The 25,749-nt window shown below is 41.2% G+C and overlaps 1 protein-coding gene across 1 annotated transcript; it reads left to right on the top strand.

The window, feature by feature from the left end:
* The first annotated feature begins 20,767 nt into the window (after positions 1 to 20,767).
* On the top strand, positions 20,768 to 21,436 carry LOC147463012 (uncharacterized). Its single transcript, XM_086495119.1, has one exon. The coding sequence runs from the start codon at positions 20,768 to 20,770 to the stop codon at positions 21,434 to 21,436; it is 669 nt and encodes a 222-aa protein (XP_086351245.1).
* Positions 21,437 to 25,749: the final 4,313 nt, after the last annotated feature.

A 25,749-nucleotide genomic window follows, 5' to 3' on the forward strand; every position in this document is an offset into this window, starting at 1 on the left:
ATATTTTTTTGAGCTACGAGCTGTGAGCTATGATTTTATTAGTGGACCCCAGTTTTCCCATGTTATGCAGCCACACTCTCTCTTCCACTTTATCATTTTCCTCTTTCACACACACTTCTCCACTCATCATCCCCACCTCTCTCACCCCTCCTCTCTGCACACTACTCACCTTCTCCTCAACCTTGAAGAATAAGAGAAACCATGGTGAACTCATACCTCCCACACACAATTCCATTCCAAAATTGACCACCTAGTCTCATTTTTCCTCCTCCAAATTACCCATATCTATCAAAAAAACCACAAAATTCAGCCTCTTCTCTTAAAAGACAGCATCATGGTGGTTGATTACTCAGCTTCAATTACCTTGTGTCTGAAGGAAGGTCAAGAGTGGAGAAAAATTGTACCGTCAAAGCTAGTGGACCGTCAACAAGCGTCAAAATTGGCCCTACTCAAGACACTTGGAGCATCAACATTGTAAGAAATCCACCTTTTCTTACCTCTTAAGAGTTTTTCTTCCTTATTTGTATCCTACATGGATACTCCCATTGTAAATATCCAATTCCATTTGTAAATTAATAGTAACTCTACTAACACTAACCCACTATGAAAAGTCCTATCACCTCCATTTCTCTCCTCTCTCTTTCCCCACCAACTTCTTGATAATTCCAAGCAAAAGAAATTAGATAAATTGCTGAAAATCTAACCCAACCATGGTTAGAGAAGTAATCCTAGCCTTCAAAATTGCTATAAAAGGAGGGTGTAGCTAGCACAAAAGGGAGAGCCATAAGCAAGAGCACTATGCTATAGCTTGAGAAGCCAAGCTCAACCTCTCTAGAAGGAGCTCTTGAGTGGAAGCTCATTGTCTTATGCATGTGCATGTGTTGTAATAGGGGATTAGCAAGGGAACTCTATGCCATTGTAAGAGAGAGAGTGATCATTCAATTGAGAGTAGGAAATCTATCATTTCTCTTACTAGTGTAAGCCCAACATTTGCTGAATCAAGGAGGGTGGATTTGGACTAAGCTTGGATATTTTGTCTCCCTTCCAACGTGAAGTAATGGACAACAATGATGCGTAAGTGTCTTGGTGTTTTTTGTTAAGTTCTTGATAGCTTGTTCTCTGGTGTTGTCATCAACCTAGCCATAAATCCCACATACTGTAAGAGGGCGACAGGGTGGAGAGGACTCCCCTGGCTTTAAGACAGTGATTGGGGTGGCTTTTCTTGTGATGTGTTGTGGTGAAATTTACGCAAGCTATGTTGAACAAATACTAATTTCACTTTGATTTGTCATGACAGATTTGTAAGAAGGTATTAATGCAACAAGCACCCCCTCCCCCTTTCTCTCTCTTTCTTAAATATATAGTTGTGTTTGCTTGATCATTGTCGATACGTTTCAAAGCAGCCCGAGCACTATCTCTCTCTCTCTCTCTCTCTCTCTCTCTCTCTCTCTCTCTCTCTCTCTCTCTCTCTCTCTCTCTCTCTCTCTCTCTCTCTCTCTCGTGTTTTAGTGTGTGAGAGTGTTCCATTGGTGTTAGGGTTAGTGTAAATTCCTTGCTTGTTTGTGGGTTGCTCTAACGATTCTCCTCTTTTGCGTCCTAGTTCGCTCTTAAACTAGGTGGTGCCCCTTGTGTAGTTGGGATTTGGCTATGGGTTTGTTGTTTTGGTTTGTGTTTTGTTGTGCCCCAGCCCGTGCCCCAGCCCCATTGAGCAGCACGGGAGCCTTGAAGGGTGTCTAGAGGTTGCTCTTCTTGTTGCCCGCCCCGGACCGCCTCAGTGGCGGCGAGCGGCTATGAGATAGCGTAGTGCATTGATAATGTGGTGGCCTGTTAGGCACCCGTGCCCCGCACCCATTGGGGCAAATTTTTTTGAGGGTGAGGTGCCCTCCCCAATAGTGAGGTGGCGATTGCTCATAAGGGGAGGGGTTCCCGCGGCACATGCAGTGTAGTGAGAGAGAAACCATGCAAACATGATGCCAAGTGTCGGCAAATGACAAAAACTACCAAAAATGGATGCTCCCTCCCTATAAAGGGGTTTTTTTTTAACTTCTTAGGGGCTTTTTTGCTGCACCCACTGGGGCAAAGTTTTTTTGAGGGTGAGGTGCCCCCCCCAATAGTGAGGTGGCGATTGCTCATAAGGGGAGGGGTTCCCGCAGCACATGCAGTGTAGTGAGAAGGAAACCATGCAAACATGATGCCAAGTGTTGGCAAATGACAAAAAGTACCAAAAATGGATGCTCCCTCCCTATAAAGAGGTTTTTTTTTTAACATTTCAGGGGCTTTTTTGCTGCACCTAGTGGGGCAAAGTTTTTTTGAGGGTGAGGTGCCCCCCCCAATAGTGAGGTGGCGATTGCTCATAATGGGAGGGGTTCCCACGGTACATGCAATGTAGTGAGAGAGAAACCATGCAAACATGATGCCAAGTGTCGGCAAATGACAAAAACTACCAAAAATGGATGCTCCCTCCCTATAAAGGGGTTTTTTTTTTAAATTTCAGGGGCTTTTTTTCTCCCCGCAAGAGGGTGGGTACCTTGAGGGAAAGAGCCAACAAGGAGGGGTTGTCTACAGAGGGCCGAGAGGGCACCTCCCCCTATGTATTTTGTGAAGCCGAGTGCGGCTATGGTGTTTTTGGAGCAGAGAATGATGTCCCCCCATTGAAAATGGTTGCTTTTGTCGTGCTATTCCTTCTCCGCTTCTTCTTCTCTACTCTGTTGTGTGTGGTATCGGGTGTGTGATGGCGGGTGCACCCCCCCCAATGAGTGTGTGTGCAAAGAGAGAGAGTGTGTGTGGTGTGAGTGTGCAAGGGTAGATGGTGAATTGCGGCCGTTTTATCTGTGCCGGTTGATTGATGGTCTGTTCCGACACGGGTGCGTCGAGTGGTGGTTGATCGTGTGTGAAGTATCGGGAATTGTGTGAGTCGAAGGTGCTCAGTGAGTGGATTGGGGTGTTGTGTATGCCCTGATCTATAGGAGGCAGCTCCCTTTGTGTGTTGGGTGTGTTCCCCATTCTCCCTCTCCAGCGTGTGCGACTGCAAAGTGAATATCCAGCCTTGTGTTGCATACATAAATGAGGCATCCAAGAACATTTTGGTAAAGAGTGACATCTGCAGGATCACCAGCATCATGAAAACTCAATTTCAAACCTGTTTCCATGGGAGTGGCAATAGGTTTGCAATTCTCAAGTCCAAACTTACATAGCAATGTCTCTATGTAACTTTTATGATGCAAGGCAATAGCACCATCACACTACTTAAATTGTATACCCAAGTAATGATGCAATAGTCCCAAATATTTCATCTTGAAAGTAGCATTCAAATCAGCCTTAAATTCAGCAATATGTGTCTCATTTGGCGAACAATGATCAACAAATCATCCACGTAGAGAACCACAATGAGAACTACATCACCCTCATGCTTTATATACAATGTGCTTTCTGTAGGACTGTTACAAAAGCCTCCTTTGACCAAATGAGTGTCGGCCTTCTCATACCAAGCATGAGTAGATTGCTTCAACCCATACAAAGCTTTGTTACATTTGCACAGTTTATCCTCTTGTCCTTTCTTGACAAAACCCCGAGGTTGCATTACACAAACTTCCTCAAATATGTTACCATTCAAGAGAGCAATAACAATGTCTAATTGATGTACATCCCAACCAGAATGAGCTGCCAATGCACATAGAATACGCATAGTAGTCATACGGCAAGTGGGAGAAATATTCTCTTCATAATCTATGTCTTTTTGTTGTGCATAACCCTTTGCAACAAGTCGAGCCTTATAGTGATCAATCTCACCATCCGACTTGCGTTTCAACTTGTAAACCCACTTCATACCAATGGCCTTTTTGCAAAGAGGCAAATCACATAAAGTCCATGTGTCATTTTCTATAAGCATATCATATTCTGATTGCATGGCAGTCATCTAATTTTTTGCTTCATCAAGAGATAGAGGTTCCTCAGCATCATGTAATCTAGACACATCCAAAGCATAACAATCGGATGCATACGATGCATAGTGAGAGCCTGAACGAGTGCAACTAGACAAAGGTGCATCCAATTTATTGTCACGCAATGTATGCACCAACCATTTTGGCATACCTCTAGCATGCTCCTCATTTTCATCCCTTTCCTCATCAAGTACATCATGTACATCTGCATTAGTAATAGGCTGATCTGTAACATTTTTAGAAAACCCCATAGGCTGTATATTTTCCTCATTGGAATTTACATTCTACCTTCCACCATTGACAAGAGGCAACAAAGTGTCATAAATGTCATGTAAGCTTACATTAATGTCTCTAGTACATGACAAAAAGGGTTGAACAGAATCTTCCACAAACACAACCTCCCATAGAACTTGAGAGAGAGGGTCTATGCACAAAATATACACTTTACATATTTACACAATTTTCAATATACATCAAAATTACGAAAGTGTTTGCATAGGGGAGGAGTTCTCAACGACCAACCAAGCATGGAGTTTAGTCCATGAGCCAGTTTGCATCCAGAGGCACCTAGCAACTATTGCTACCCCTAGATGGGTGTTACAAATGAAAGCATACTCAAGGAAAAACATGACATTGTGGAGAAGAGAGAGAGAGAGAGAGAGAGAGAGAGAGAATATAGTGGAGGGTGAAATAGAGTGCTCAGAGACATGACAGAATGACAACACAGAATCTTTAAATGTCCATCTAATGGAACAGAAAACCATATATTAATGCAATGACAAAACAACTAGTAGAGCACTTGACCCTGTGTAGCGACCGATTGGTCCACCCATCCACTTCTTCTCTACTATGAACAGAGAGAATTTTACTTCTCCGAACACCTACAACCTACCTGAGCCAGACATAAGCTGAGGTCGCTTCGCCTCCCTCCATGAACCTGAGCTTTGAAAGGATCCCAAGTACCACTAGATGGTAGGGTATCTATACCAACCATACCAATTTAGGCACCATGCCTCTTCAATGCTTAGCATCGGGTGTTTAGAAAAATCCAAGGCAAAATCCCCGGTGTACTAGCCGTGTAGGTCATTCAACCCCCGATGCACTAACCGTGTAGATGAGCCTAAAAAAACAAGAAGAAGACCTAGGCAACACCCCCGATACAGCAAAGCCCCAAGTCAATGACCCCTTTATCTAAGGCAAAGCGATGTAGGTGATCCTAGTCTTGTAGCAACGCTATCATGAGAAACATAACACGTGAGTCCAATCACAATAACACCTTCTATATGCACAAACAATCTTTTCCAAGCAGTTAGACTGTACAGGGTCTCTACCCTTAAACATTTACCATAAACCATCCAAACCACTTCATGATTTAATCCCAAAACCATAAACCATAATCCAATCACTTCACACGGGTGAGCACTCCACCCAACTCAGGTGAGGCACAACCAATCCTTCATAACCACTTTACAACATAACATGGGTGCAAAAACTTTGGCAGCATAACCATATCCACAAACAAAAAACCAAGAGCCACACCGGCTTCCACCATAAAAATCACAACCGTAATCCATGATGGAATCTCATCCCTTAACCATAAATCATATCCACACTTAACCATCTCCGATACTTGGAGTTTGGCATATTTACTATAGTCAATCGGAGTCCACACACATGACTCTTTAAGACATGAGCTCTTCATGCATAAAATCAGTCCGACCAGCCAACTAAACATATTATAAAATTCCAATTTTGACAACATCCAATCATGCAAAGTTGATGCATCATATCTGCACTTCACCTCTCTAGCACATAGAGTTAGTTTTGATCTAGAAAGGTGGGAAGCAATCATACCCATACACATGAGTCATCCACATTAATCCATAAGGTTCCATACATCATATGATATCATTACATCACCATAAACATGATGCAAAACAGCTCCAACCTTTAGGTCAATCATAAACCATAACTTCGCACACATGCAAAAACAATTTTTTGCCATTTTCGGGAGCATGCATAAGATGCAAATGAAACTATTTGATCTCAACTCAATGCACCAATCTCATCTTATAATATAGACTAACACCCTATCACATCACTTTGCCCATATGATACTCAGACAACAAAGGGTAACCCAAAAGAAAACCACCTTATTCATATCTGTCTATGCGGTTTAGGTTGACTAACTATATACCCTCACATGAGTTTATGGACATCTAATACTTGAAATCAACTCACCAAAATAAACCACAAATCATACATAAACGGCTCGGTTAATTCACAACGTCATATGGTACTCCCCCTCGGTAGCACCCCTACACGCGTAGGTAAAAATCGGTTATGGAATGATTAATAACTCGTATACCCGAGTGATAACCGAGACCTAAATAAATTTATCATCAATTTTAGTCAAGATTTTCAACTGGTTAAGTGGGTTGCCCCATTCAGTGAATTTATTTGGTGGTTCTCCAAGGAGCCTGGGGTCCAAAATTTTGACTGTGTAGTGGACAGCAATCTGTTTTTTGACCATATCTCTTAGATCGTGCGTGATTTTCACATGACACATAGGAGAGAAAATGGTTTAAATGATGTGTTTTATCTCTACTTCAAAGGGTTCCGACTGATTCATAATGGTTTGTGAGTTATCACCTATTCACCACAAGAGCTTTTGGAGAGCGCGTACATCGTGAAACGAGAGAGGAGATAGTAAGTAGAGAGAGAATATCCTTCTTCTTCTTCTTCTTCTTCTTCCCATAAACGAGAGAGAAGTACCCATGCACACCTAGAGTAATCATCAATAAAAGTCACGAAGTCAAGGTGATTGCCCAAGGACGGAGTTTGCATGGGTGCACATATTTTGTGATGGAAAACACTTCTGTGAGCTTAGATGTAAGTTTTCACTTCAAATTTGGGGCTTGAGACATTATACATGTATGATGTCTTTTGTGCCAGAATGAAGTGAGTTTTATCTCAAAGACTCTTTATCACTCAAGAAACTCTCAACAACTTTCAGAATTCAATTTCAACACTTTTTTTGCAAGTTATGGTCAATATAAGCACTAACCTTGCCCAATTTTCATTTTTTGGCACTTTTTAGCCCAAATGTACTCCAAATGCAATGAAATTTTGGCTAGGGGCTTCTTTCTGATTTGTCCCAGATTTGGCCTCTAAGAAATCATATGTGTATGATGTCTTTTGGCTCGTATTTCACTTTTTCTTCTACCCAAGGTGCTCCTTGATGTGTACAACAAGAATATGTGCTCACAAAAAAATATAGATGTCAAAATTGCTCAAAATCACTACTTTTTCACCTTTAACTTCTTGGATCTGCAAAAATCTCCTTAGATTCAAAGATATGTGTCCAAATGAGTTGAAATTTTGCAAACAAGCTTAACACATCATTTCCAAACCTCCTATGTGGTCAAAAGTGCAATTAGACCTTCAGACCTTGACCTCAGACATCATACATGTATGATGTCTATATGCTCATAATTAGCCCAAATTTGGTCTCTAAGCTTGTCTTGTGGTGCTAAACACCATGGTATGCTCTGATGTGCAATTTTTTCCCTAAAATTTCCCTTTAGACATCATATGCACATGATGTCTAGCTGGTAAGAATGAAGTGAAATTCACTCCAGATGTCCCTCATTACACTCATAACCCACTTTTAAAGCTCAAATCCAACAGTTTTTGTGCTAGATATGATCAACTCAAGTCTTCAATCTTCCTAGATCTTTCTTGTGCCCTTTACAAGCCTAAAAATGCTTCAAATTCAATGGAATTTTGTCTATATGCTTCCTAAATGCTCTAGATCACAAGGGTGCACTCAAAGTGTCTTTTGACCTCAAATCTGGCTTCTAGGATATCATATGCATGTGATGTCTAAGTGGTCAGAATGAAGTTTTGTTTCTACCCTAGGTGCCCCTTGATGTGTACAACATGAATATGTGCTCACAGCAAATTTTGAAAATCAAAATTGCACAAAATCGCCACTTTTTGACAGGGAAATATCCCAAAAGAGTAAAATCCCCTCAAAACTCAATCTATATGCCCAAATGATATGAAATTTGGTGTATGTGCTCAGCACAACATGCAAAGTAATTACCCTTCAGACATCATATGCGTATAATGTCTATTGCTGAATTTTTTGCCAGAATTTAACCATAAGCATCCCCAAGTCTTCAACACTTGTTTTCAAGCTCTTCTACCAATTATCGTGCAAAAATGTGCTCAGAATCACAAGTTTCTCTTTTTTCCGTTTTTGACACTCCGTCTTTTGTCTTTTGGGTGTCAAGAGTTGGTCAAACTCTAATCTCAAGGTTTACTTAGGGTAAAACACCCCTTTTTGAACACTTGGTGTAGTCAGATTTTTCCAATTTGGTCTCTAGATGCCTCTTGAGACATCATACGCGTATGATATCCAAGTTTTCATAATTTTAGTTTTTCTTCACAGAACCCTTGCAAATGCTCTCTTACATGCACAACACCAATAACTCATGAAAAAATGTCAAAAGAAGCATGTTTATTGCATTTTTATCCTCAAAATCATACTTTCTTGATGTCGTGAATGCAAACAAGCACTTCAACAAATAAATCAATGATGAATAGCTCTACATCAGAATTAGATCACTTACCTAAAGCTACCCCTACACATCGTACGGGGTTTTACATTTATGAGTAGAGAAATGCTTCACTGCCACACACGCACTAACAAACGTTTTTATCACCTCACAAATCACTCAACCACCAAAAACTATTCTAATTTACAACTTATACTACAAATCCTAACTAAATCTATCTAGTCGCAGACCCTCGGCAAGACACACGCTACTTGGTTGTCCACTTGATCTCGGAATATCCTCTTTTGGATCCACTTAATAAAAATGCTTTCTTTAGTCGAAACTAAACCAAGCAACCATTACACAAGTGTTAGTAGGATTACCTACTCAAGTCCTTGTGTCCTTGGCAGCGGGGCGGAATGTTGCGAGAGAAAATCACACCACCTATAAAGTGCATGCAACACTACCTAGATCAACATAATGTCAATCGAGGACACACATGACATGATAGGCATGCAAATGCAATCTCTTTAGCTTGTCAGGATGAGATCATCCCACGCATACAACACTCTGGAAGGCCAACTAAACCACAATCAAGAATCTCACTGCTCTCAACTACACCACCCAACCCACATACACACAAACAAAGGGAAACTCACCAAATCATGCTAGAATTTTACAAAACTTAAGGAACACCATACCCTCACTAGGATACACATGTCACAAAGCCTCTACACTCAAAACCATCACTCTAGACCCATCTACAAAAAACACATATGAAGACAGAGAATTTTTTTGAAAGTGTATGAAACTAAAATCTATGAGTACATATGTGTAGCTTATGTCGCCACAATTCTAATGACTACTTGCATGCACAAAATAGAAATCGTTTGATATACTTACGACCACAAATAGCTCGTAGATGCGTTATGCACATGCTCCATTTTGCATGGAATGCTTGACGTTGTTGCGTAGCTCTCCCTGAGTCTATTGCAATGGGTAGTCAAATCTCCAATACGATGAGCGAGCTGGGACTAGTTTCAGGATGAATCTTACACTCTCTCTCTCTTTCTCTCTCACACAGTCAACGGCAGCTCAAAACTTTGATTATGATGAACGTTCTCTTTACAAAATGACCTAGGTACCTTATATACTAAGGCTACCATGGGTTAGATCTAAAATAGAGTTCAAGGGGTAAAATGGTTTTGTATTTAAAATCTGGAAGTGCCATTGTACCCTGGCTTCTGCAACTAGAATAGTCCTCATTACAAATGATGTTTATAACCATAATCCGCAGCATTTCATAACTCTCAAAAAATAAGACTTTGTTGAGTATGTCATACTGTTGACCCATGGGTCAACAATCCAATATGTAAATCTTTTGTCTAAAATTTGGTATAGCCTTTGCTATCTACTAATTTACCTTTAAAAATTGAAGAGTCTTCTAAACTTATGGAATGATGAGATGTTGTTTTGGTGTCTTATAGTAGAATTTGTAAAGTAGTTGTAGGCTAAATTTCTTTTTTCTATGTGTAATAGCATATTTTTGTAATATATTTAGTATGTATAAAAGACATCCTACTAATTGCTACTTATTGTGTCATTTGTCACATATTACATAGCACATATTCTACACATTGTACATTGTACATGGTGTATTATACACATGCTACACATTAACTCTCTATACATAGAAATATGGCAATGGTATGTGCTATATAGCACATATCATATAGCACATAATACGCTTGTACAAGGCGCCTATGTGTAGTACATACCTATGTACCTGGAGGGGGGTGGGGGGGAGAGAGAGTAGTTTATGATGCTTATTCTTAAGCATTTTTTCTAGCAAAACAATACACTCAAAAGTATGCCCAAAATAAGTACACAAAAATAGATTCTTAAACACCCAAACATCCTTCATTATTTTTGTCGTAATAAGTGAACTAAAAGCCAAGAAAAGGAGAGGGTACACCAGAGTCTTTGAAACATGGTTGGTTAAAGCTTGGATTAGAGAGAAGGATTTCCTGCTACGTGTCACCATCACCATGTTAGAACAAGATGATGGAAGAGAGGTGTCATAAGAAATCCAAACTTGTTATTGAGGTCACTCTAATACAATTCTACTCCAAGTTAACAATTTTAGACATGTGAAGATGAGTCCATGGCCTTGAAATGAAGTGTATAATTTGTAGTTAGGTCACCAAGAAATGCAAAAAATTCCTCTTTCTCACTCAGGTTTGTAGTGTTTATAGACACCCTTATATAGGTGAGTTCATTGTCAAGAGGTATAGATAGTAAAAGAAGAGGGAGTGGTGAGTTATTTTTTGGAGAGAGCTGAACAAAATGGTTCTTGTAACATTTAATGGTCTAGTAACTTGTGTGTAGCGGAAAATAGCATAGACATAGTGAGCATTTCATTATAATAGATTCCTTATGAGCATAGCAAGAGTGCTTGGATGGAGAGAGAAACAAAAATCATAACACCTAGCTAGATAGGCATGAACAATACTTCAAATAAGAGAGAGAAATTAGGCTATTGACAATAGTGGAGGACCGGATTTACATGGAGCCGGTCCCCCCTCCAAAAGGCTTTCTATTATAGGTTTCCCCATCAAGGGAGACATTTTACAATACAATATTTTGTGTTCCTTCAATAACTTATTGGTGCAATGAAGATGGAAGTTTCAAGCACCAAGCTCACACTTATAAAACACAATATCAATTCCCTCACGGTCTCCAAGATTGTGAGAGCTAGCGGGGTATGAGAATAGATCGAGAGGAAGGAGTATTCTTACGAGAAAGAAGTATGTCTCCTCGCATAATCACTCATGATAGCTTAGCATAGCTTAGTAATTAGCATGGTAGAGGAGATGAGCATGCATTGTAGTTTGGCTCTTGGTTGGATTTGCATCACAAAGCCAAGAGTTGTTGGTGTAGGCCTCCCTTCTCACAAGCTTGGAGTAGATGAAGAGCTTTCCATTAAAGCTTGATAAGGAGATTTTGTGAGTGTGTGTGTAATAATTCCTTGCCAAAATCAGCCCCCTCTCTCTCTTGGTCGCCCCTCTTGCTTTTTACTCATGCTGGCATCATATTGGACCCTGCAAATCTTAGCCAATGATAATTAAGAAGCATAAGTGGTAACCTTGTGACATGTGTCCCCCTTTCCCTCATTTGTGAGAGCTTTAGGTATTTAATTAATGCAATTAAACTCTCATTGGACCCCTTAGTCTTCTGGCCAATAGGAATCAGGCCACCATTGGGCTACTGAATGCTCATTCGACCCATTGGGAGACTGCCCAATAGTCTTCTAGAGAGCTTAATTTCTATTGGTTCTTTTATCAAGTGTTTTTAAATGAATTAAACTTAATGTACTCTAGCCTAATTCTCATTGGTCCACCTCTATGGCCATCCAATAAGATTTGAATGCACCTTGGGGGCAACTGGGCTAGGGAGTTGACATGTGTCTCCTATTCCCTTTGTGTAAATGGAGCTTGCTAGAGTGTGTGTGTGTGTGTTTCTCTCTCATACCCTACTAAAAGGGCTCACCCCCTCCAAGATAGGGATGTGGGAAGACTTTTGAGTCTTCCCACAAGCATCCAATTTACCTAGAGTTTGACCATAGAACATAACCTTTGAATTTTGGAACCTTAGCATTTTAGAAGTCTTAATGCGATGAACCTTAGGGTCTTTGAATCCCATTGTTGCACATTGCTCTTTTGCAGATGGGCCCCCCTTTGGATCCCTATTTTCCCTCCTTTGGATCCCTACTATGATCGGTCTACCAGCTTAACCAATATTCTAACTTTTTCTCCCCTAGTACTTCCATATATTAAATGATCAGTTTAACATGAAAAAATCATTTAGGAGGATTAGATATTAGTTATTATGACATCTCTCTTGAAATTATAGTCGTCCTTGACTATGGGGTAGAGAAGATAAAGCCTATTCATGTGTCCTTTTTCTAGCGGGTAGAGGATCCCTATCTTACCCTACAACATCGTTCTAGAATGGATGACTAATCCATTTGGCTCTTAAGAGCCTAAGCTGCTGCAAGCATGTCTACGCATTAGTCTTATCAATCTTCCATAGTAGAGTGACAAGCTCTACTTGGTGTTTGGAAGACGTCGTCTCCACAAACTTGATCCTAAGCATGCATACTTCTTAACATTTGTGCACAATAAAGAAAAAGAGAGTCTTATAAGAAAAAAAATTCTTCATTTTAAACATTTTTACATTTGCTTACTCTAGGAAACCATTCTAAGCATTGACAAGGTTTAGATTATCCTTTAATTGTATACCTTGCATCCATCTAGCATCTTCAAAAGGATAGTTCTTAAACTTAATAAGATACCATCGAATAATCTTACCGCCTCTCAATACCTTGTCTTCATGTCGAAGAATGGCCTCGGGCTGCACCACCTCTTCTTGGTCCTTGATCTCCGGTGGGTCTTCAATAGTTGGTTCTTGAGGTGGCTCTCCTTTGTAAGGCTTTAGTAGGCTCACATGAAAAGCATTGTGTATGAGCCAATGACTGGGCAACTTGAGTTGATAGGCCATCTCATTAATTGGTCTAAGAATCTGCAAGGGACCATAGTACCTTTTTTCTAACTTAGCATAGTACTTTTGGTGTCCCGTAGGATTCTTGACCGTCGTGTGCCTTAATCGAGCCTTGGGAAATTTAAGCAAGACCCAATCATTAGGCTTTAAAGGCTTGGGTTCTTCTGTGCTTATCAGCAGAGCAGCCTTTTGCCTTTGCTGTGAGATAGAGATAGCATCCTTAATCTTTTGGAAAGATTCTTGTAGGTCTCGGCTATACTCATCTGCAACAAAGATCTTCCCGTGTACCTTAAGTAGCAGGGGACTTTTGGATCTCCCCTCAATTACCTCAAAAGGTGCTTTTCTCATGGAGGTGTGTATAGTATTATTGTAGGCATACTCCACTAAGGGTACTTCTCCCATTGGGAATTTGATCTACTTCCGTTACGTAGGATTTTAGTAGATCAAGAATTGTTAGGCTAGCTATTTCACTTTGGCCATCCGTTTGCGGGTGATAGGCCGACGAGAAGTTTAGCCTTGTCCCTAAATTCTGAAAGAGACCCTTCCAAAAATTATTGGTCATTCTAGGATCTCTATCTGAAACTATGGACATCAGCAAACCATGGTACTTTAAGATTTCTGATATGAAGAGGGTTTCCATTTGATGGGCTTTGATAGTCTTTTTGACAGGTATAAAATGTTGGGGTATAGGCATCTGTGCCTTGCCCGACCGCCCAGAGTCTGGGCGCCCACTGACTTGTATACCTTATACATAGCATAAGTGTATAGGGGGCTGCTCACTCTTTGAGTCTCCCCACCCACATCATGTGTGTGTCTCCTTCTCTCTCTCTCACTCTCCGTCTGTGGTGCTCCCCGATCCCCTTCAATTGGTATCAGAGCTATGGTGACCGCGGAGAGCACGACGGCTTTGAGAGCTTCGAGACTATAGCTCGCGCGATAGCTCGCTCGCTCTCGACGGTGGAGTTCGATCGTGGAGTTTCACGGAGAGCGATTTTAGCTTGAGGAGCATTTTCTTTGGAGCTTAGGAGCTTGGTGTGGTCAAGCTTGGTCGAGGAGGCGGTTGCGGCTTCCTTGGTGAGAGGAGCTTTTGAGCTCCGTGGAGCTCGTTAGAGAAGTGCTCGGCGGAGGAGAGCTTGACATTCGATTGCTTGGATGTTGTTGTGGCAGAGCTCTTGCATTGGAGCTTGCATTGAGAGGACATTGCATCATGCAGAGTGGAGCAGGAGCAGGTTCAAGACTGTGTGCAGCTCGTTTTTGCCATTTTCGGGCTCTAAAACACAGTTTTTTGCATAGCTCCGTCATACAGAGTCAGATCTACATGATCTAGGAGTCTAGGTCAGGGTTTTGGCCCGCTCCGGACGCGATGGTGATGTCTATTTGCTGAAATTATGCTTTGAATTACAGCAGGTATAGCAGCAGGTTTATTTGTGCACTTTCGGGTCCCAAAAACACTGTTTTTGGTATATCTCACACACACGGAGTATTTTATGCAGCAACCAGCAAATTCATAGGTGTACACAAGTTTTTGGATATGCATTTGTCCAGAGAACCACTCATGCGAGAGTGAGCTATGTTGCCATGGTCTTGGCGGTTTATGTATGCCATACATGGATTTGTGTATTTGTTTATGGCTGAGATTATTTGAGTGGTACTCAGGCAAGAGCAGGTATGCTCATATGTATGACTTTGTGAGGTGATTCCGGTCGAGTTTATTCCCGGATTGGCCATTGTGGCATATATTATTGTCTCTTTGAGGTTTACTGTTGAGATTTTGCTCCAGTTATAAAGGAGACTCTGCCAAAATTTTGTCAAATATTAATGCACGATTGAGTCATATTGACTTGTGATTTTGTGCAAGGTTTTGCACGGTTATTGGTGCAACTTTGCATCAGGTTTTGAGCCATATTTGCAGACTTTTGTTGATGCGATTCGAGCCAGTTTAGGGCTGATTTGGTTGACATTGCGGGAGCTCTATTTTGGAGTGTGTCTCACAGGTTTTACATTGTGTTTCTGGCCATATTGGTAAACAGGTTCCAGGTGTTGTTGGTGAGGTGGTTTTGCTATCTAGCTTGCTACTTGTGCTCATGGCAGAGACAGGTGATCGATCAGATTGTGACCTCTCACAGATGCGCGTGTTTGATGGGTCAGACTTTGCAGCATGGAGAGAGTGTATGCTTGATGCATTGACACAGCGAGGGTTGCATCGACCATTGAGTGGTGATGCAGGTAGACCTTCAAACATGTCTGACGATCAGTGGCAGGAGCTAGAGGAGATGACACTATCTACGCTCTCTTTGCACCTTGCGAAATCTGTATATGCTCTTGTTATGTATGAGACTACTTCGAGAGCGCTTTGGCGTAGATTACATGATATGTATGATAGATCTGAGTCATCACGGACTCGTGTGAGACATGTACATTCACGAGCACGCCGACAGGTGACATGTTGGTATTGTGATCATTCTGGACACGTTAGACGGCACTGTTTTCATCGTATGCGACATCATAGGAGACATGGCAGTCTCAGAGATGTATGTAGTGATGCCATGGACTCAGTTGCTTTGACAGTTGAGGCACATGTAGTGTCGGAGTATACTAGTGACGGGGATGTCACTTTTACCTCGAGCTATGCACGAGATGCTATACATGTGGATAGTGCACTCCCTTCGCAGTGGTTGCTAGACGCAGATGCTATGTTTCATGTCACGCCGCATCGTGCATGGTTTTGTAGCTATTCTAGCGGGATGCTTGGCAGTGTACGTTTGACCGATGGATCGGTGCATGCGATAGCAGGTGCAGGAGATGTGAGACTGTCATTACCGAGTGGTGCATCTTACTTGTTACGACATGTGCGCTATGTACCAGATTTGACAGTGAGTTTGATCTCGATTGGTCAGCTTAGAGATTGTGGATGTCAGATTTCGCTACGAGAGTGAGATTTTGTGATGCATTTGGGTTCGCTAGTGATTGCGAGAGGTGCCAGGAGTGGTACAGGTTACCCATTGCATGTGGATCACGAGAGAGACGGTGTTGTCTGTGTGATCACGCAGCCAGGTAGAGAGCGAGAGAGCAGGCGAGTCTCTTTTGCTCATGGGTTGCAGGATGCTTTGCATGGAGTGTAGAGTAGTGAGCTCGTTGTGCACACAGTTGGGGCACAACTTGAGCAGTCACACAAAGAGGTGATAGAGTCAGACATGCATGCTTTGCTAGTGACTGAGCAAAGCAGAGAGTCAGTTGTGAGAGATACTTCTATGCAGGATAGACAGGTAGAGCGGTCTTGCTCTAGTGAGTCACGACAGGAGGACGTTGTGCAAGAGTCTATGCATATGGAGTTAGAGCATGAGAGCTCTAGTGAGTCACAGCAGATTGAGTGGTCATGTTTGCAGTGGATGATTGAGACTGAGATGTCAGCGATTATGCAGTCATTCCTTTCTATGCTCAACAGTGAGCATGGGGATATAGTTGTGCAGGATATGTCTTCCAGCAAACACCTAGAGCAACTGGTTTGCTCTGAGGTTTCACGACAGGTTGATGAGTCTTTTGTGGACAGTTAGGAGATGCATGTGGTTGACACGCCTTGTCAGTCAGAGATGCCTATTGCCAGGGATATATATGTTGATGCATGCTCCGTAGAGCTAGCAAGGCCCGCTAGCATTGCATCGGCATTTGGTGGTCTCATGTATGAGATGTTGATCTTGAGACCGGATATTGCAGCTGCAGTGGGAGCATTTGCAGTTGGGGTTGTCAGTCGTTTGTTGACTGATGATGGCATAGTGCACGAGGGAGATATGCAGGTATTGCGTACATACTTGCAGTACGTGTGCGGTACGTCTGGTGGTGTATGGACTTACACGGGAGCAGGACAGCCGAATGCACACAATCACAGCCAGCCAATGGGCATCTGTTGAGAGCGGTTTTCTCTCACCTTTTGTAGTCTTTAGACTAGGTTCCCTTGCTTAAAGGCACAGTCGCCTTTAAGTGGGAGGTTGTTGGGGTATAGGCGTCTGTGCCTTGCCCGACCGCCCAGAGTCTGGGCGCCCACTGACTTGTATACCTTATACATAGCATAAGTGTATAGGGGGCTGCTCACTCTTTGAGTCTCCCCACCCACATTGTGTGTGTGTCTCCTTCTCTCTCTCTCACTCTGCATCTGTGGTGCTCCCCGATCCCCTTCATAAAATGAGCTTGTTTGTTGAACCTATCTACTATCATCCATATTCCCATATTCCCATGGATAGACTTGGGCAATCCAAAGATAAAATCCATGGATATGCTCTCCCATGGTGAATTAGGGATTGGCAAAGGTTGAATAAATCCAGGTTGCTTCCCTCTATCAAACTTCGTCTTTTGGCATACCATGCATTTAGAAACATACTCTTGTATGTTTTATTTCATGGCACGCCAATAGAAATATGTTTCTATCCATTTTAGGGTAGACTGAATCCCTCTATATCCCGCATAACAAGGAGCATGGGATTTATACATTACTTTCTCACGTAGTGAGCTAGTAACGCATAGTCTATTGCCATAGAGAAGATAACCATCTTGCAAGTAAATGGTTCCTCTTGCTTCCCTAGTGCAAGGGCTGAAATCACATCTCTAAAATCGGGATCAATAGCGTACTCATCTATCATAGAGGATAGATCATTGTGAGTTACTATGGAAACCGCATTCACTCACAGCCGTCTTGAGAGTGCATCGGCTACTTGATTATGCTTGCCCAGCAATGTGAGCAATATGAAAATGAAATTGCAAAAGGAAATTTTCCCACCTCATTTGTTTGTCGAAGAGCTTGGTCTACGTCATGAAGTACTTAAGGCTTTGGTGATCCGTCTGTAGAATGAAAGGAGTCCCCAATAAATAGTGCTTCAACAAGTCTAAGGCATGTAGAACTGCAAGGAGTTCCTTTTCATATATGCCTAGAGCTTGCTCAACAGGGTCGAGCCTTTGAATCTCATAGGCTATGGCATGTCCTTCTTGGAGCAAAATAACTCTAAGGCAATCACCACAAGCATCACATTGGACCTCAAATGGCTTTGAGAGATCCGGCTGTGTAAGCATAGGTTGAGAGATAAGATTTTCTTTAAGCTTTTAGAAAGCATTGTTCTCCTTGGTAGACCATATATACCTAAAATTTTTCTTTTTTAGGTCATGTAATGGTCCCGTGATTTGTGAGAACTTTTCTATGAAGCATCTATAGTATGGACACATACCTATAAAGATTCTTAGTTCATGTTGATTCCTTGGAGGTAAGAAAAACTCCCCTTTTTTTTTATTAATATAGAGTTTATTCTCTCGTAAGACTTGAAATATTACCCGGAGATGTTTCTTGTGTTCATCTAGTGAATTAGACTAGATGATTATATCATCAAAGAACAGTCCAGTAAAGGTTCGGTGAGGCCTGAACAGCTTCTGCATCTAGCGGTTACATGGGGCTGGTGCATTGGTCAAGCCAAAAGGCATGACAATGTATTTGTAAAGATCAAACATAGTGTGAAAGGCGGTCTTTACAATGTCTTGATCAACTATCCTTATTTGATGGTAGCCACTTTTTAGGTCAATCCTATTGAAGTAGGTCGACCCTTGCAGCTTATCAAATAGGTCTTCTACCCGTGGAATGGGAAACCTATTCTTGATAGTGATCCTATTTAGTTCTCTATAGTAATTAGCGTGGTAGAGGAGATGAGCATCCATTGTAGCTTGGCTCTTGGTTGGATTTGCATCACAAAGCCAAGAATTGCTGGTATAGGCCTCTCTTCTCACAAGCTTGGAGTAGATGATGAGCTTTCCATTAAAGCTTGAGAAGGAGATAGTCTTCTTTACTCCACACATCAGATTGTGTGAGTGTGTGTGTGATAATGCCTTGCCAAAATCATCCCCCTCTCTCTCTTGGTCGTCTCCTCTTGCGTTTTACTCATGTTTGCATCCTATTGGACCCTGCAATGCTTTGCTAACAATAAGTAAGAAGCATAAGCGATAGCGTTGTGACATGTGTCCCGCTTTCCCCTTTTGTAAGAGCTTTAAGTATTTAATTAATGCAATTAAAGTCTCATTGGACCCCTTATTCTTCTGGCCAATAGGAATCACGCAAGCCATTGGGTTGTTGAATGCTCATTGGACCCCTTGGGTGACTGTCCAATAGTCTTCTAACATTAGGGCCAAAAACGACTCAAAAAGGGCTGTGTAAGGAATTGGTTAAATTACTAATTAGCAGAGCCGTTTATGGTCAAAGCGCCTCCCAATTTGTCCGTTTTGGTTATTTAAAGCATATCTATGCAATCTAAAGAGTATCTATGTACATATCTCAAAATATTCAAAAAGATATCGTTTTCTTCACATTCCTTTGTGGCTCACCTCGAAATTTGTTCTCATTTACTTCACTTGGCGGTAAATAGGTTTTTCCACTTTTGAATCACTCAATCTCTCTTTTTTCTCTCACCTTTCGCGAGCTTTATCTCTTCTTCTCTGATGCACCTTGTTCTGTTGCTATGTTATTTCCATTATACTTTCTGCTCCTTCATTACTTACAATGACTAATACATCTTCCATTAGTGATAACCGCAAGTTTCACTTGAACATTAAGCTAAGCCAAGAATATGCTACTACGCGGAGTGTCTATCAAAGACCAGTTACAACTACAAATGAAGCACAACAACTTTGCAACGAGGAAAAGAAACACATTGATATATGGACAGATGGGAGCTTGTATCCATCGGATCCTAGCACTGGAAGGTATCCATATTTTCACACCTCTCATGATTTGATGAGATTTGTTAATGATGGGATTGATGGCTTACTAGGATATAGTTCTAGGCTATCTCATTTACACATTACATTCAATATCTCAAAACTGTTTTGTCTTCAAATGCAACAAGAATTTTAGAACTTGAAAACCAAATAGCATCTCTAAAACAAGAAAAACGCCAGCTTCAGACTTTAAAAGAAACTCCAATAGCATTAAGAGCACGAGTAAAACGAATGAGAGATGTAGTAAACTTAACAGAAGGTTCTGGACAAAGAAAAAAAAGATTAAAGATTACTAGAGAACATGTGACTAATCTTTTAGGATTTGATATGTCCAATGTTCAAGAAAAGGTGAGATTTTTGAATGAGGTAATGAAAAAAAGTGATATTATGAAACTTTTGAAACTTCCCGAAAATCAAACTCAGAAGAAATTGGTATTTCAAAATTTACTGAAAGATATGGGTTTACTCGTCCAACCTTCTCAAATGCAAGAAGTCTGTGACACAGTGGGGGTGAGTAGAAGGGGTTACAGGGCCATCTCTAAAACCTGGTTTCAGGTTTTAAAGTATTACAAGATTACATCTTTTGGGTTGCCTAGGCCTCACAATGTTGGGAAAGTTAGGACTCCGTTAAACGAATAAATACCCGACCATTTTGGAGAGTACTATCATATAGAAGGAACGATGCCATATGAAAAACAGAAAAAAAAATATTCTTTTGAGTATAATGTTTTTAATAACATTTAATGGAGTATTAAAAATGTTCAATCTGCTATGGTGAGATTCTATAATATGCAAGAAGTAGATTAAGAAGGAAAACTTATATTTGTTATGAAATTGGATGAAGCTCAAATTTAGAAATGTCAAAAAATGGAAAGAGTATCCATATCCCTTATGAATAGAGTATTGGACTATAGCCAGGGTAAGCTTGATTCCCCATACCACAAAACCCAATCAGAAATGGAGCTTTGGTGGATCGGAGTAGCTCAAATACCACTAGAAAATCACTATACATTGAAATGGCTCTTTTTGCATATCGATATCCCTTCTATTATACAAGACCAAAATGCAGGTGAAAAACTCTGTGTAGATGGCATGGGTGACTTTTTTGTAGAATGGCACTTGAGTGCCGACCTAAAAGCATTAAAGTGCATATTTGGTGTATGTGGAGGTACCAATACCAAGTATCCATGTCTATATTGCATGGCAAGCACTAGAACAAAAGGATGGCTTGCAGAACATGAGGTTGGAAAACCACCATCAAGAAATAGTATGAACGTCATCGAATACCCATCGTCTTCTATGATTTGGGATCCAATTCTAATAATAGATTTAAAATATGTACATGTATGTACAATGCATGCCGAGATTAGAATCTTGGACAAATTTCTTCGACTCCATCTTGATTATGCATATTCTATTAAGCCAAGTCAACTTGCAGATGAGTGGATAGAAAAATGCGGGGCCTTGCTCTCTCAAATGGGTTTTCATGGTGGTCAAGTGCATCTAAAAAAAGATCCTACTCTTTCAAAAGGAACGGGTGATGTTTTGCAAGATGTTTCAATGGATGGAGAAAAAGCCAGAAGATTTTTGAGTAACCATGACAACAAACAAGTTGATGCTATGTAAAACTACTGGAAGGATCTTTGTGTAATAACAAACAATGTCAAAAGTAGACCAGATGTAGCCAACAAACACATGGAAGTGTGGAAGAAGCTCGATAATTTTTTGAAAGTTTTGAGACAACAAGTTAGCTCTGCTACTTATGCAGATGACTTTAAAAAGACAATAAAGCTTTTAATAACTGCTATTACAGATGCTTGGGAGCAAAAGACATCACATATTACTTGGTGAGTATTCAATTACTTTCTAAAGTGTGGATAGTATTTTACATTGATCCTATTGAGTTCAACTAACTTTTTTTTAATTCTTAGCATATTATGTACCTGCATGGACCATATTTTGCAAAACAAGGACCCCTTGCAACATGGAATACTCAGGGAATGGAAAAATCTCACTATCAAGCGAGGACTTCTTTTTTCAAATGTACGAGAAAGGGAGGGGGACAAACAAGGAGCAATGCACTAAAGGAATTATTCAATTGGTTCTATAGGAGGCAATTACAACGGATGAGATCAAACAACCATGCTGCTCAACCACAGATAGAGATTAATGCTTCACTTTGAAACTTTGTGCCGAATCTTTTTAAAGAGATCCAAATTCAAAAAAGATATTTTGGTGCAAAAAATTATCAAATTTACATCAGTTTTTGATTTTTTTTTCATATCTCTAGGCATTTCACCCCTGTATCTCAAAAAGTTTCTTCTTTTATAGCCCCCAAGAAGGTTGACATTTGTCTCCTCAGCTGTTGTTTCATATCTAGAGTAGCAAAGAAAGTATCCTGCTCTTGAGGCATTAAATCCTGCAGCATATCCAAATATTCTAAGTGTTGCAACTCTCTCAAGTAGCATGATCTTGTTTGCATTGATGTGAAGGGGAGTGTACCCTAAAAACCGTGACAATATCTTCAGGGCAAATATTGGCAGCTCAGGATCTTCAGAATACTGCATGTGAAAAGCACAAAAGGTGGCACTATCCAATGTAGGCATGTAGTGCATGAGAGAGGAGGCTTCCCTTCTTGAAGATCCCTCTATTGCTTTCTCTCTCGAGCCTTTAGCTCTCCCAAGAAAATTGTCTTTGTCAAGGAGTTCAATCTGCAAAACAAGACATAATGAGTAATTAAAACAAACTCAAAAAAAAAGAAAGATTTCAGAAGGGAGATCAAGGTGAAACTAAATGTACCTTTTTCAACTCACCCTCGGCAATGACTTTTTCTTGAAGGAGATTGCATGATCCAGTCATCTCTCCTATGTCAACTTCCTTTCCAATTTTGTTCAGCTTAAAGTCTCTGCCAAAAGATTGGATGCCAAGCTCAACAAGTCTCTTCTCAAAATCCTCATCTTTGAGGGAAGGTTTCTCCTCTTCCACTCTTCTCATGTATAAAGCAAGTGCATCAAGAGCAAGAAGAAAATATTTATTGGATGTCTAAAGATCAAGTGTCAAAAACTCCTCTTTTGACTCTTCTTATGTGTCAATAAAATCTTTGACCACCTCAGAAGCTTCAGAAATGGTTGCAATACCTCCCTCATATTAAGCAGACATTGGATATGATGGAGAGGGATATACTCTTTTCCATTGATATAGAAGTAGGAAAGGTTTGGAATAGTAAGGGAAGCCTTAGACACCTCTACCTCATCTATTGGCTCATCAATGACAGTACTAGCTCTAAATTGAGCCGCATCAAAATTTGCACTCGCCTGCTCTTCAGTTGCAACATCAATTTCCTCCTCTTCTAGAATTTCACTTTTCTCAAGCTGCAAAATTGTGGAAACATTTTTATTTGTTACCTCTTCATCTGTATCTTTCACTTCATCAGCTTTGCCTTGCATGTCAACTTTAAGGAACAAAAATAAAAGAAAGGCAACTTCTTTTGGAACAAGGTTGCAAGGCTTTGAATGTAATTGACAAGAAATGGTAGGTGGACAAACAAAGGAAGTCTTCTTAGAAAATCTTCCAACCTCCTTGTTACTTTGCCTTTCTCAATTGAGTTGGTAGTAAATTCGGTTAGATGGCAATAAGTCTTGCCATCTAAAACCAAACACTTGCCTTCAACTGCCTCTTCAAACTCTTTGAATTCTTCTGACAAAAAGTCCTTCAAATTGTCTAGCAAAACTGCAAGATCAAACAAAGGGTTGAAGATTTCATCTTCCATGTACACTTCCATGTCACCACCATCCACCACTGCAACCAAGAGCTTCTCACTTAGACTCTCCTCTAAAATCTCCTCCCGACCTTCGTTCATGGTATGGTTGAAAAAAAACCAAATCGGTGAAGCTAGCTAGGCACAGGGTGAAGGTCGACAAGCATGTACCAAAGTGATGGAGAGAGCAGCCCAAACGAAGCGATAGGGGTATGTTCCACGACGTGCAAAGTGTTCCAGTCGCGTCGTGCGAGAGCTATCTAGTGGAGCTGAGGAGAAGCCCGAACCAAGCGATAGAGGCCTTACCCAGAGTTTGCAAATGGATACCCTCCCGTTGTGCGGTACGAAGAGACCTCGAGAGACCAAAGCGACATGTAGAGTGGATAGAGAAGTAAAACAAAGGCACTTCTCACGTCGTGTGGGACCAGTAAAAGTACAACACCAACAAAAGTCGAGATCAAGCTTTATATAAGGTGCCAAAAATAACCGTTATGGACAGGTGTCATCCATTCACACGTGCCACATGGCATGCTTCCAATGGTCGTCGTACGGACACTCAGTTGTATAAAAAGCTCTCTCACGTGCTCATTTTTCACCTTCCCCCAAACCACACATTTGCGTCGTGTCGTACCTTCTAAACGACCCACACATCCCCTTTTTGCCTGTCTTATCTCTTTCCGCAGGCATCTTTCCATCGACCCGTACAACCCCTCCTCGCCCATTCTTTGCACTTCCGGAGTGCTTCTTATTCCTATCCCGTACGATGCGATACGGACAAGTTCTAGACTGTGGGTGACCAAGCTATCACGTCGTGCGGGTTCCTTGCCACTTGGTCAATAGGTTCACATAAGACGCGATATGGAAAAGTTCTAGACTATGGGTGACCCAGCTATTGTGTCGTGCGGGTGTCCTTCCATGATTCATTGCCAAGATCAACAGCTTCACATACGACGCGATACGGACATGTTCTAGACTGTGGGTGTGCGCGTATGTCGTGTCAATGCAAGGAACTTGCCGATACACCGTGTGCGAGCCACAAATGGATCCAAGCACACAACAAGCCTAAACTAGTAAGCTCAAAGAAGGCGATGGTGTGTCACTCACCGCTCTACGCTTGCTTCGTGGAGGATTCCTCGCCCCGCAAAGAAGAAGGAGACCTCGCTTCGCCGCCGCCGTGCCGTCGTCGCAATGCTCGATCGCACTCTCTCTCTCTCTCTCTCTCTCTCTCTCTCTCTCTCTCTCTCTCTCTCTCTCTCTCTCTCACGCATACACACACACACAAGGAGATGAAGAAGAAGAAGATGGAGATGGAGCAAGAGCACTCTTCTATTGCAAAAATGAGAGAATGAGTGAATTTTAGGTTTAGTTGACTTTTATATGAGCTCGCCCCATTCACACTTGGGCGCCCATGATTAGCCAACTAATCCGTTGAATGTTCCAGTTAGAGTGCCCCTCTCATCGGATCACTCTTATCCTTTTCCTATTGGACCAACAAGCCCGGTACCTGACTCTACCAAGTAAATAATACAATGTCCACCGTAGGTTACAATGTATGTCGTAGGTGATAGGGTGACGGTGAGCCGTGAGGGTTAACATGCCCCCCTTTCTGATGTAGATTCCGTCCTCGGAAGCTATTGAGTTGAAGCTCGTTCGTCGAGGTGGAAGAGCATTTGAGATGAATGTACTTAGCCTTCTTCAGTCACTGCAAAATCAAACAACATTGGCACAGTAATTGCATTCTCATAAGCGATTAAAAATCATATGTAGTTTTAGGCAGACAAATTGATTGGTAACAAAATTTTAAACAATTTGTGAGCAATAAACATTAAATTTCAATATAATCAAATGCATAAACAGATGTAAAGGTAAAAAATAAAACAAGTCTGGGGTCGCTAATTTAACGGTCGAAAGGCACTAGAGATCGACTATTAATACCATGGGTATGCTTCTTAATTTTCTCTGGTCTATTAAGTTGTTTAATCGTGAGAGCCAAGTATTTCATGTTCGAGGGCTGACTAGAGGCTATATACCTAGAAGACCTTGTAGTTAAGCTATGATAAAAGGAATTTCTCATGAAATCATCGCCTAACTAATTACCTTTTCTTTGACCCCCCAAAGTCTTTTCACAGTGATTCAATTTTGATGTGTGTGCTTATTTTGTATGCCTTGGGTTTTTTGCTTT

This window comes from Adiantum capillus-veneris, chromosome 2 (assembly GCF_014529385.1).
Source record: "Adiantum capillus-veneris isolate H3 chromosome 2, ASM1452938v2, whole genome shotgun sequence".
Lineage (NCBI taxonomy): Eukaryota > Viridiplantae > Streptophyta > Polypodiopsida > Polypodiales > Pteridaceae > Adiantum > Adiantum capillus-veneris.

What these genes read in the sequence shown, in the direction of transcription:
- LOC147463012 (XM_086495119.1), top strand. Translation starts at nt 20,768, where the DNA reads ATGGAGCTTTGGTGGATCGGAGTAGCTCAAATACCACTAGAAAATCAC.